General features: G+C 44.2%; 2 protein-coding genes across 3 annotated transcripts in view; both read right to left on the reverse strand.

Annotated features, from left to right (window-relative positions):
- LOC132863861 (uncharacterized) overlaps window positions 1–9,062 on the reverse strand; it is a 23,434-nt gene extending 14,372 nt beyond the window's left edge. The window contains exons 1-10 of one of the 2 annotated variants that reach the window (XM_060896904.1): window positions 8,993–9,062; window positions 8,368–8,537; window positions 8,034–8,288; window positions 7,843–7,930; window positions 7,566–7,759; window positions 7,387–7,470; window positions 7,043–7,207; window positions 6,875–6,970; window positions 6,607–6,753; window positions 6,392–6,511 (exon numbers count right to left, since the gene is read on the reverse strand). In XM_060896904.1, the coding sequence (XP_060752887.1) occupies window positions 6,470–6,511; window positions 6,607–6,753; window positions 6,875–6,970; window positions 7,043–7,207; window positions 7,387–7,470; window positions 7,566–7,759; window positions 7,843–7,930; window positions 8,034–8,288; window positions 8,368–8,537; window positions 8,993–9,023 (1,272 nt within the window). In that variant the 5' untranslated portion in view covers window positions 9,024–9,062 and the 3' untranslated portion in view covers window positions 6,392–6,469. Of the gene's footprint in view, window positions 1–6,391; window positions 6,512–6,606; window positions 6,754–6,874; window positions 6,971–7,042; window positions 7,208–7,386; window positions 7,471–7,565; window positions 7,760–7,842; window positions 7,931–8,033; window positions 8,289–8,367; window positions 8,538–8,992 lie in introns of those variants that run through there. The other variant, XM_060896903.1, reaches the window with a different exon arrangement.
- Window positions 9,063–9,116: 54 nt separating this feature from the next.
- LOC132863964 (uncharacterized) lies at window positions 9,117–12,312 on the reverse strand. Its single transcript, XM_060897073.1, has 6 exons — window positions 12,281–12,312; window positions 11,222–11,647; window positions 9,927–10,679; window positions 9,768–9,822; window positions 9,457–9,631; window positions 9,117–9,378 (listed from the first exon to the last, which is right to left on the reverse strand). Exons 2-6 carry the CDS (start codon window positions 11,264–11,266, stop codon window positions 9,117–9,119), a joined length of 1,290 nt encoding a protein of 429 aa, XP_060753056.1. The 5' UTR covers window positions 11,267–11,647; window positions 12,281–12,312.
- Window positions 12,313–13,347: the final 1,035 nt, after the last annotated feature.

Below are 13,347 nucleotides of genomic sequence, written 5' to 3' on the forward strand. Positions count from 1 at the left end.
ATGCGGCTGCAAGTCAATACGCCCGTCGTCGGCTGAACAGGCCTCAGTAATATGCTCGAAAAATAGGCCTAATGCCAATTTAACTCAGCCTGATAACTTTGCGACTGCAAAGCCTAGAGAAGTGGGACCGAGTAAACATCAGCGGTCTATGGAGTGGTACCCTTTTCCTACCAAACACCTTTTGTCACATTTGCAATGGAACTAACTACAGTTACCATGTCTGTATTTGAAAAACACCTTTGCAACTACCTTTTAATATTTTACAATAAAGATGTGAATGTTTGTGTTTACATAAATACTACAAATTATATGAGTTTAATGACAGGCATTCAGTTCTTAACAAAGCATCTTTTCTCTTGCATGGGACTGTATTGACATGTTTTATTACATGAACCTCAATAGTGTGTTAAAATAAGGAGCCTGAACAGGATCCAAGACTACCAAAATCTGCAGATAGTTTAATCAATGAGCTCCATCTACTCCAAGACTATTTTAGACAATTTCGAAGCATTAAGGGAGTTAATTTTGTAAGTATTAAAATTAATATTAATACTTTCCAACAAAGCTGGTGGGAGTATTTGATCATTCTCTTCAAAACATTTGTACTGAAGCCACATACAAAGTGACCCAACTACAGAGACAACATCTCTAGGTTATGACCAAAACCCTAGTTCCCTGAGGAACGAGACGCTGCGTCGAAACGCTATGGGAACGCCCCTGCATGACCGTGCTCTGAACCACGTGTGTAATCTGACCAATAGGCGTTGAGATATGACGTCGCGTAAACAGGAAGCTACAAATGGCTGCGAGATGGACAAGACGCTAGCTCCTGTGAGAGAAGGTAAGCGCCGCAGGGATGTAGGGAGTGTGGCACGGAGACGCAGCGTCTCGTTCCTCAGGGAACTAGGGTTACGGTCGTAACCTAGAGACGTTGCCTTTCGGAACTCGAGCTGCGTCGAAATGCTATGGGAATGAGTGTCCAATCACGCCACACTGACCAGACCCTGCTTTAGAGAGTGAGGGCCTCGGCACCTGCACGTAGGACAGAGGAGCCCGAGGTGGCTCTGAGGTCAAGGTCATAAAACCTGATGAAGGTCAGCGGGGTGGACCAACCTGCAGCGTCACAGATGTCTTGGAGTGCCCCTCCAGCGGACCAGGCCGTAGAGGCCGCGACACTCCGGGTGGAGTGAGCTCGGACCCCGATCGGTGCGGGGAGGCCAGAGGACTGTGAGCTGACACAATCGCATCCACTACCCATCTGCTCAACGTCTGCTTAGCGGCCGGGAAACCCTTCCTGTTAGGGCCGTAGCAGACGAGCAGCTGCTCTGATTTCCTCCACGGACTCGTCCTGCGGAGGTAAGCGACCAGTGCTCGCACTGGACACAGTCGGTTCTGTCGCTCCTGTTCGGGGGCAATAAACGGAGGAGAGCAGAATACCTGCAACACGACAGGTCGTGAGGGGGCCGATGGCACCTTAGGTCTACTTCGGTCAATGGCTCGAAGGGGGGCTCCGATAGAGCCGCCAGCACAACTGCCAGATCCCAGACAGGCACTCTGGGTCACATCCCGAGCCTCAGCCTCCGGGCGCCGCGGAGGAAACGTGTCACCAATGGGTGCCTACCCAGCGACTGCCCCTCCGGCGGGGTGCTATATGCCGCGATTGTGGACACGTAAACCTTCAGGGTCGAGGGGGTTAACCCAGCGGCAAACTGTTCCTGTAAGAACTCCAGAACTGAGCCGATTGGGCAGTTAACTGGTTCCAGGCCATGGTGCTCACACCATGACGTGAACAGTCGCAATCGTGCGGCATAGGACCTCCTCGTGGAGGAAGCTCTGGAGTGTCTCCTCGAGTGGGGACACCAGATCCGCAAACCACGGCTTGCCCGGCCATCGAGGTGCTACCAGGAGGAGACGAACTCCATCCCGGCGAACTCTCTCCAGAACTCCAGGAAGCAGTGCGATCGGGGGAAAAGCGTACAGGCGTAGCCTCGGCCACGACTGCACCATGGCATCCAGACCTAACGGGGCTTGGTGAGAGAGAGAGAACCAGAGGGGACAGTGCGAGGTCTCCCGGGTCACAAACAGATCCACCTGGGCTCTGTAGAACCTCCGCCATATGAACTCCACCACCTCGGGGTGGAGACGCCATTCCCCAGGCCTCGGCCCCTGCCTCGACAGGGCATCTGCTGACATTCAACCGTCCCGGGATATAAATGGCCCTCAAAGAGAGGAGTCTGTCCCGAGACCACAAGAGGACCGCTCATGCTAGCTTGTACAAAGGTCGAGATCGGAGACCTCCTTGGTGGTTGATGTAGGAGACCACCGCAGTATTGTCCTTGCGGACCAATATGTGGCGATCTCGCAGGTCCGGGAGGAAGTGTTTTAACCCCAAAAACACCGCCATCATCTCCAGGCAATTTATGTGCCACGAGAGACGTGGGCCGCTCCACAGACCTTGGGCAGAGTGGCCACTCATGACCGCACCCCACCCCGTGAGGGAAGCATCCATCATTAGCATCACGGGACGACATGGAGTCCCCAACACAGGGCCTTGAAACAGAAACGTTCGGTCTTTCCAAACATCCAAGGCTCGAAGGGCACGCCGTGAGACCTTGATGGAACGATATGGGTTTCGCCTGAGAGAAAACCCTCTGCCCCGGAGCCTCATGTGCAGGAGGCCGAGCGGGATTACACTGGACGCCGCTTCCATGAGACCCAGCAGCCTCTGAAACTGCCTCACGGTGAGTGTCTGGCCTCGCCTGCATCCTGGCCGAGTCCCATATCACGCCCAAAAAGGCGGTTCTCTGCGCTGGAGAGAGTGCTATGCCGAACGGGAGGACCCGATATTGGTAAGCTTCGCCCCCAAAAGCAAACTTCAGGAACCTCCTGTGTGCAGAGAGGATGGAAACGTGAAAGTACGCGTCGTCCAGATCTATTGTGACGAACCAGTCCCCGGACCTGATCTGAGTCACGACCTCCCTGAGGGTGAGCATCCTGAACCTGAGCCTCCTGAGAGCGCGGCTCAAGGAGCGTGGATGTAGAATGGGACACCACCCACCATCCTTCTTCGGAACGATGAAATACGGGCTGTAGAAGCCTGACTCTCGAACCGAGGGGGGAACCACCCCGATGGCCCATTTCCTCAGGAGTGTGCGCACTTCTCGTTCCAGGACCAGAGCCTGCTCGGGTCCCACCAGGGTGGGACACATCCCATTGAAACGCTGAGGAGAGGACGCGAACTGAACCGTATAGCCGTCCTCTATGGTCCGCAGGACCCATCGGGAGACTCCTGGCAGACCCTCCCAAGCTGTCAGAAAGTTCCACAGGGGAACCAGTCCCTCAGGGCTGGCCTCTGACCCATTCAGAGCAGCTGAGGCCACACCCTGCAGCTGATGACGCCTCGAGAGAGGCGGCGGACCCTCCCCTCCCACAACGAACCTTCGGGTGGAAAGGTGGGGAGCGAACCGCTGGAGGGAAGCTGCGCCCTGAGGCACACCTTGTGGCAGGGCCGGCAGACCGGCCTCCATGGCCCAAACGGCCGGAGCAACGTACTGTGGCCGTTGACACCTCCTGAGAGGCGGCGGGTCTCCCCAATCCGTACCGAGGCTTTGGACGGAAGTGGAGGGAGGTGCCCGCTGGAGGGGGGCCGTGCTCTGGAGCACATCTTGTACATAGCGGTTTAGTAGGAAACACCGGAGCCTTTAATGATGATGCTATGGGAGGGGAGAAATAGCTAACCAGCGTCTCTTCCACACGCGGCATCGCCCCATAGCCGCACACCTTAGCCCCAACCACGCGCGCACCACGTTAGCCCCAACCACCAGGAAGTGACACAGGACGCAGGAAACGCTCATCCAGCTTACTGGGTGCGCGCTGCTCCTGCTGCTCCACCGGCCAATCTAAATGCAGCTTGTCTACGGCTCGTGTCACAGCACAGGCTGTGAGGAGCCCACGGGCTCACTAGCATCCATCAGCTCTCCTTCCTCGCTGCTCGCGCCGGGAGAAGAAGCAGCCCTCGGGTCTGCCTCTCCGCCGGAGGTCGATTCAGCAGATGAGGCTGGAGAGGACTCATCCGACTCCAATCCCGTTGCTAAATTGACCTGCGAGCCCCACGAGAGCCGGCGCCGCTTTGCCTCGGCAAGAGCGGGACCGGAGCCGCGAGGGAGAGCGCTCTTCTCGAAGAGCGCTCTCCGGGAGCGAAGCGTGCGCAGAGCCATGCGGCTGCAATGCGAGCAATCGCCTCCCTCGAGAGCCGATTGTGCATGCTCCACTCCCAAGCAAACAACGCACCGAATGTGCGAATCCTTCCCGGTGATAAAACGGGGACACGGATAAACACACTTACGGAATTTTTGTCTGCTAGCCATCACTCGATCAGAAAACCACAGTATCAGCAAAACACAGCGCTTACCTGAACGAGCAGAAGCTAGCGTCTTGTCCATCTCACAGCCATTTGTAGGTTCCTGCTTACGCGACGTCACCCGCCGATGACGTCACGTCTCAATTGGTCAGATTACACACGTGGTTCAGAGCGCGGTCATGCAGGGGCGTTCCCATAGCATTTCGACGCAGCTCGAGTTCCGAAAGGGAACTCAAAACCTTATGGTGTTCCATTGGAGTGAAGATCTGTAATTACTGAACCACCATCAACCTTATACTCAAAATATAACAAAGCCTTGAAAAAACTGGTTGATTAGTCTTATACAAACCTTCATCTTAAAATCAGTGAACATTATATTAACTCTTCTGCCCATTCAACATTAGAAATATGGAAACATTAATTGTAAAATACCTTTATACCACACATCAGTAAACCACAAATAAACGTATTTTCTCAACATGAATTTTTATTGAACAAAAACACCACATTAATAAGCCACATTTTTTTTTTAAAGGGGAAAAATGTTTATTTAGAAAAAAATAAAAATAAAAAAAAAATAAATAAATAAAAAAAAATAAATAAAAAACTCCCCCGTTCATTGCCTCCCCAATTTTTACTCCTTGCCGTTTCCATTTCCCTAGCGTTGCTCCCCTCTCTGCTTCTCATTGGTGTTCTTCACCATCACTATCACTCAAATAAAGTTTAACGTCACTCCTCTCCGCCTTTAAAACCCCCTCCAGTAAACCATCACTCCAAAAACTTTTGAAGCCACTCATCTCCTCCAAAGGCTCCACCTGTACCGCTGCTTCTCTACCCTGTCCATCTTGATCTTCAGTCCCCTCCATCTCCAAAGGCTCCTTTTGGATCTCTGCTTTTATTTCTTGTCCTTCACCTTCACTCCCATCCATCTCCACATTCTCCTTTTGTATCTCAGCTTCTATTTTTAGAAGACAATGACAAGTTCTTATCTACACATACAATTTCTAAGCATTTACATTAGGTATTGTATTATATGGATGTGTATGAGAATTATATTTACCGGAGGTGCACATCGGCACAGACGTAGAGCCAACCTGTTGTCTTTTGATGTTACCTAAAACTGCATAATAAAAAGAAATAAGTTCAATATTTATTGAAGTTACTTCATCTTTATCATTGTACTTTGCCATAACTCTTTGTTTACAATTACCAGATATTGGTGTGGGGACTTCAAATACACTTGACTGATGAAATGCTTCAATTTTTGATGACTGACTCTTCAGTACCTTTGCTGTTCCTGGGCTTACGAAGGCTTGCTGCATCTAAAAAAAATACAATCAAGAGCTCAAAATATATCCTGGTTCTTTTTGCTAATGTGGTTGTAACCGGAGTAAACTAGTGTGCTCTTACACCAAAGGGGACCTTAACTGCAACCCTGCCCTTCTGTGGGGAAAGACAAAAGAATTGTTTTAGCATTCTAGAGATCACACTTTGAACAAAGATATCTGAATTTTTAACATGCACACAAAACCTTTTTAATCGCTCACATACAGTGGCAAAGATCCAAGTTCTAAACATAAGTCCCTTTACTTTGGCTCATGTTAAGACCCTTACACTGTGTCTGAAACATGTTGCTGGTATTATCATGCTTTTGGAATGCATTGCTGCATCTGGGCTAGGACAGCTTCCCATAATTGATTGAACACCATATTCAGAAATATGCCAGTAATCTCTGAATGTATATGGCAAGACATCGGTCCATGAACTGAATCTCAAGAGGAAAAAAAAAAAAAAGGCTCATACACCAAGACAACGACCACAAGCACCGAAGTCTGTACTAACAGGGAACAAAATGTTTTAGAATGACCAAGTAAATGTCCTGATTTTAATCCAAAACAAAAATATTGTTGAAGGACCTGAAGCAAGCAGTTCATAGGAGGACACCCATGGCACAAGTAAAGCAGTATATATCTATACATGTTATTGCAGACATTTTACTTTTTTTTGAAAATATCTTGTCATTCATACTTACCTCAGGTGTCTTGAGTGTGACAGGATTCAGTTTAACAAGGCTTGTGTTCTGTTGATAAACTGCAGATGGGCTCAAATTTATTTTACCCTGGAAAAATATAACCAGTTTTGTGTTGATATCTAGGGTAAAAATGACAAATATGGACTGTAACGCCTAATTTGCAGGCTTTTACTAACATGTTCAAAATGACTCACTTCAACTTATAAAATCTCACCTCCTTTTGCTGAACAGGGCTGTTCTCTGCCTCCTTCCTAACCATTTCTCTCGCTTGCTCCTCCTCCCCTCCTGAATCACTCTCTGGATACTCCGGTGTGGATTTCCCAACACCGGACACATCTTCCATTGAGCTCACCAACCTTTTCTAGAAAAGATAATATGCATTTGAAAGAACTTGTATGTGCGGAAACAGTGAATGTAAGTGAATGAATTTATGCATGTTTGGAAGAGTGAAACTGATGATGTCTTCGCAGGACACGACTAACCGCTCTTCTTTTTTTGGCCACATTTGTTATCCTTCGTCTGGGTTTCTTCTCTTTCTCTTCTAAATGGTCACTTTCAGATGAGCTCTCAATTTGTTTCTAGAAAGATAAGACATTAGACACAAGGTCGGTGAAACTGATTTCACTTAAAGTTCAGGAACTGAAGCTCACCCGTCTTTGAAGAATGGGGCTAATAACACTCTCGTTCTTGTGTGACCCCTCTTTTCTGACTGGCTCGTCAGACACTTCTGAATCCTCTGAAGAGTCCCGAGTAGGTTTCCATTCATCAGACCCTTCGTCTTCAGTGGAGCTCACCAGTGGCTTAGAGCTCTTTACCTAATTTGAAATCGAAAGATTCTAGTATGTGTGGAAGCACTGAACCTTGTTTCTATTAATTTCAGCTTTCGCATACACTCACTCACTCCAATCATCTGTCCAACAGATTACAAACAGCTTTTTGTAATAGATCATTTGTTTTTAAACGAGTTAAAAGAGGACTAAAATTGTAAACTCACTGGTGTTTCTTGCTTTGACTGCACAGATTTATTTTTCTTGCGCAGATGGTCATTTCTACGCTCCATCTTCTCTTCAGAATCTGCCTGTGTTACATTCAGAAGACATGCTTACCAACTGTTTACAGGAAAAAAAAGACAATGTTTACATCCAAATAAAAAAATGTAGAGTTTATTCATACCGGATTCTTATGCTGCTGGAAAAGCTTTCTTCTCACAGGCTCCAGCCCATCTTCTTCCTCCGAAGAGGACACGGTCTCCGCTTCGTCATGACCCTTCTTTCTCCTTTCCCTTTTCTTTTCTTTTGCTGCATATGTTGAAATTGCCAATGTAGACAGGTATCTGCTCCTCTGTACTTCCTCTGCTGGGTCCTCAGCTGTGCAAAGCAATTGAAAAAATTAATACAAGCTGATGGCTGCTATGGCATAATAGGTCTGCCATTAATTTTAATTAACTAACCTTCATAAAATCTTTTGGCTGTATGTTCGTCATGACACATAAAGGTTGCCACTTTCCTGTACGTTTTATGTCCCAGTTGCCGCTTGGCCTGTTGAAATAAAGAAATCAGAAAATTACAGAACATAAATACATGCACCTTTCACCATTCTTCACTGTATTAAAAAAAAAAAAAAGATTAAAAGTTCTCTCACATAAGTAGCAACAGAAGAACGCAGCATATTGAAAGTGGGTGCATTTCCCAAACGTAGACCTTCCCATGCCTGCTGAAAGTAATTATCCAGCTTCAAAAGGACACCTCCTCTCGAGTTGTGGAAAAACGTAGATGCCTCTGAGCCTCCATCAACATATTGTCGAAGTTTGTTGTAACGCTCGAACCAGGCATACTCGGTTGCTTTCAGAGGTATTGCTGCTTGCCCAAAGTACCCCTGTGTCTTGTGCTGTTCTACCTGTTAATTTAAGAGACATGATTTTAGTCTCTTCTAAACCAATTGAACAACGTATATTTATTAGCATGTCCATACTTACACGAATAATGCGGCCACCATTCTTCGTTTTTTCTGCTGTCTCGACCTCTTCGGTAGTCATGTTGATAACGACACCCTTTCGGTGGCCAGTTGTAGCGACGATGTATCCACCCAGAAATCCAAAAAATATTCTCAGTGTTGGTCGGTTCTCCGGCTGCTTCTCAAGATCATCTGTAAGAGAGAAAGAGCACTAACACTTATGCCATAGTGATGGTCTTTAAGGAACACACCAGGATAACACACTGACCACAGAAGGGCCACAAAGACCCACCAAAATCTATGAAACCTGGACAACATCCAAGTCATCCGACCCATGCATAAAAACCCAGTGTCTGCATATAAACCCCTTTAATGTAAAAATCCGAAGACCTTAACCCGGAGCTGGGCATTATGAATATGCAAGGGTAACGTTTAAGCTCTGTATTCACCCTAAAATCTATAGAAACCAAAAGACATCTTGGTCATTAGAACAACATAACTACAAACCCAGTTAGTACATGCAAGCCCCTATATATTATAAAAACTGCAAAACTTTACCTTAACAAATTTGGGCTCATATAAATCACTTTTCTAAGATTCTTGTTCAATTTATAGATCAAATAATTACAATAAGCAGGGATCCATACCCAGCATTGCAGCAATATTCTCAGGAGCCATTTCAATGAAGGCATGGTGTCTTTTGGCATCAACAAGTCTCTCTGAAATTATGAATACAATTTATTATACAGGGGTTTCTCCATTAAAGACATGTTAAGCAATGGAGGTAGAGGTTTGTATCTCAAACTTACCGGACTTTGATCGGCGCACGCTAAGCTGGTGCCTGAGTACATTTGGCCTAATATCTCTTAGACGAGCCCTCAATTCGACCAAGAGAGCGTTTATCATCTTGGTTCCAAGTCTCACAGATTGTGGTGACATGTTTAAAATGTATTTAAGGAAAGCCACAACATCCATCAAGTACAGTCTCTGAGTTGTTGGTTTAAAGCCTTTCTCTTGGAGGTGTGCCACAAAACTGTAAAGTCAAAAATACAAATTAGGCCATGTCTCCTACTCTACCTGAGACTGATAATCTTTAAAATTTAGTTCTTACTTGCGGACTCTACTATGGTTTTCCAGGAAAAGTAGATCGACATTTGGAATTCTCGAGTCTGCCATAAATTCCAGAAAATGGAGCACATGAGTGGCTCGCTGCTTGGCATTTTCTTGTGTTTTCCTGCTTGGATTCACACCTTGTATATGGCCCCTAAACTCTTCAACTAGTCTTACTGAGAAGACACAAAGATACATTTTACAAACCTAAAATCATTCGTCTCAAAGTTTTACAATGTGAAATATTATACAATATCACCTATCCTTCAAGTTAGTAGCAATTATTTTGGTAGAAGTGTTGAACATATTTACCATACTGAGGGGCTTTGCTGGGTGAAAAGCGTTTTCTTCGTTTATATTTAACTAGCTGAAATAAAAAATACGTAAAACAGATCAAAGGTAGTTTATCAAAAGTAAATTAAAACTTCCTGTACTTCACACATGTACGTATCAGAGAAATACCATACTCACGTTTGCCCGATTTGCTGAAGCATGTAGATGCTTGAGCTCATGATTTCTTTCAACTTCACACTGAAGCAGCTGCTTGACCACTTTAAGTTCAGCAAACAAAAGATGGCAGTTCCTGCAGCCAGGTGAAGGTGTCCTCAGCAGAGCACGTTTTCTTTGGATCCTAGCCAATTGGTTAGGTTTGCTTCCAGAGGGAGAAGGCATATCTGAGATGAAATGCTCATTGGGAGCCTTGCTGGCAGAGTGAGAAAGAGGATGCGTATTTGGAGTGGACTGTGCAAAGGGAGTCTCCATTATAGAGTGAGAGGTAGAAGGCATATTTAGGGTGGCATGCTCACTGTGAGCTTCACTAGCAGAATGAAAAGGAGGATGCGTATTTAAAGTGGACTGTGCAAAGGGAGTCTCCATTACAGAGTGAGAGGTAGAAGGCATATTTAGGGTGGCATGCTCACTGTGAGCTTCACTACCAGAGTCTGAAATAGAATGCATATTTGGGTTTGTGTGCTCACTGGGAGTTTGACTGGCATCTGGAGAACTACTCACAATAGTCAAACAAGGGGCAAAGAAGGCTTCAGTGGAAGCAGCTTGTGAACTTGCCTCCATCTCCCTCCTGATGCCCTCTTCAATCGCTACATCATCCACCTCATCAAGATGTGAGACCATTGGTGGTGTGGGTTTTGAAGCCCTCAGGAGTGCCAGTTCTCTTGTAATAAGTCTATCCTTAGCCTTCTGCATGTAAAGTGCAACAACAGGTTTCTAAAAAAATAAATGTATTGTTTTTGTTTAGTTAAGCATTCGAGTCTGTCAAAATATAGCCCAATATTAGCAATGTTTTATTTAATTTAATCATACTACACATTTTAAAGACACTTAAATAAACAGCATTTCTGACTTTATGTTGATAACACAAGACCAAAGATATGAATACAGTGGCATCATAGACCATGAAAATGACACCAAGCACCACCAGGCTTCAAAAGAAATCAGAAAGAAACCAAGGCATATAATGAACACATACATAACATGCCATGTTCACCATTTATATCCCTTTACTGTAAAAATCTGGGTATTCACCAAAGCTATGCCCCAAAGTATTCTTTGATAGAAACTGGAAGTTAACCAAGTCCTCGGACCAATGCATAACTAACATCCAAACGTCTACATACAAGCCCCCCTTTAAGTAAAAAAAACAAAAAAAAAATCCAGAGCTGGACATAGGAATCTGTAATGGTGATGTTATATCTAGAGTTACGTCACCAATACACAAACACACACAGGGACTAACTTCAAAAACATACCTCAAGTTTGTGGACATTTTGCAGGTGCTTGTCTAGTCTGGTCATGTGTTTAGCGTTACACAAACGGACCGGGCAGTCCAAATTGGCAGTAAAGCTGTAGAAGTAAAACAGTAAAAATGTCAATTTCTCATCAAGTAGAAATTTAAGCAAATAAAAGTAAATTAATAGAGTATGTGCATCAAAGACAGGTATAAGCCTAGATAAGGATGCTTACTGTCGGTGAGCAAGTTTTCTCAAAAGATCCAGTTCGATCCTATTCGTAACCCCTTCGGTGAACTTCAGGTGCTGGGTAATAGCAGTATACATTTGACCACAAATGGGACACTTATGTCCATCTGTGGTATTGACTTGCCTTCGAGACATGGAGACAGCAGCCTGCTGCTGTTCTTCACATCTCTCCGGCTCGTCACTAATCACATCCATTGTCTGTCAATGGAAGCAAAAATATTTTTACTAAATGTATTCACAAAAAATAACAATCATAGAAACATTTTTCTACATCACATGAACATGTTTTAATTTGGTCTTTAATAAATTTGATACTTATTCTAAGAGCTCATTGTGTAAAGCATGTTTTATACACTGGAAACAATAGATTCATGATGACAACAGCTGTTAAGAAGTGAGACTGTCTGCAACGAGCGCGGGGATTATTTAAATGCATTAAACGTAGTGTTAATGACACGCATGCGCGTGGATTAAATAATAACTCATTAATGAGCAGTTAATGGGCGTCACTGTGTTAATGACGCAAAAATTGCGCTAATGCCGCGTGGTGAATGCGCGAAAACGGCATGAATGCGCATATTTGATAATACACGCATATGTATGCAGGAACCTGCAGTTATGGTCTGCTTTATCTCTGATTTGACCACAGTTGCTTTATTTGCACCACAGTATCCTCCTACAGGTGCTGGAAACTAATTATATCGCTAAACTATCACTCCCCAAAAGTTCTACATGCAAGCTGCATAAAAGTGAATATTTGCAGTTGTTAGTGACACATGCACACACTATTTACACAAGCTATCAGTACATGTAATTATTCTGGGTTCTTACCTGAGCACTAACACCTTCTCCTTCCATAATAGCACTGACCTAATTCCTGCTAGTTCAGTGCCTAACCTTCGTTAACAAGGCTATTCTGATTGGCTGTTGCTTGTCACGTGTCTCCTGCAACCAGCATGGTTTTTTGTTTGTTTTTTTGCTTTCAAGATTTAACTACATCTAGTAATTAAGGGAAAACACAATTGTAAAACTTTTTCAGTCAATCTGATGTTATGTTACATTTAATGTATTAATGTTGGAAATCTGGGGATTCTGTGTGCATCTTGAGGTAAGAGTTAAAATTAATTGTAACTTTGAACAAATGTTTTAAACTCATGGTATCATAAGTATGTAACTTAGTGATCCAGCATTAATGTATTCAATGTTACAGATTTAAGCACTTATGTACGTCCCTCTGGATAAGGGCGTCTGCCAAATGCTGTAAATGTAAGTTAAGGCTTATATCACATTTATTTCTGCTTCTAAGTGTGAATAGAGTTTTGAAAGGGTGTTTTAAGCTGTAAAATAGTATATTAAGCTGGGTGATATTGCTAAAGGCATTTCAATTTCTCTTTCCCACCTTATGAACATTCAGTAAAACAACAAGAAACTCCTCTATCAGCTGGTCTTTCAAACCAACACCAGTGATTTATTTCACAATTTATAATTCACAAACACCAATTGTACCGAGGCAGAAAGTCTGAGCCATTTTGCCATGTATTGTGAGCATAAGAAATCCAATATCTGCTTACATGTCCCTAAAATTAAAAAAATCTCTTTATTCATGTTTAGAAAGAAAAATGAGTGGAAAGACTCCAATGTATGCTCCCCTGAAGGCCAAGGGTGAGTCAAAGGTAGGAGGAAATTAACTGTTTTTTAAGGATAAATCAATACATTTAAATTGTAAATGTTGCCATTTATATACTGTATTTTCATAAAGCTGCATTGTTTAGACAATAAACATTGTTAAAAAATGTTTAAATACAATATATAACAAACAAATGTAATTAAAAATTTTTTTAAAAATTGAAATAAAAATTAATTGAATATTGGGCACACGAATTTCAGTCACACTTTTG

Source organism: Tachysurus vachellii, chromosome 21 (assembly GCF_030014155.1).
Source record: "Tachysurus vachellii isolate PV-2020 chromosome 21, HZAU_Pvac_v1, whole genome shotgun sequence".
NCBI classification, from domain to species: Eukaryota; Metazoa; Chordata; class Actinopteri; order Siluriformes; family Bagridae; genus Tachysurus; species Tachysurus vachellii.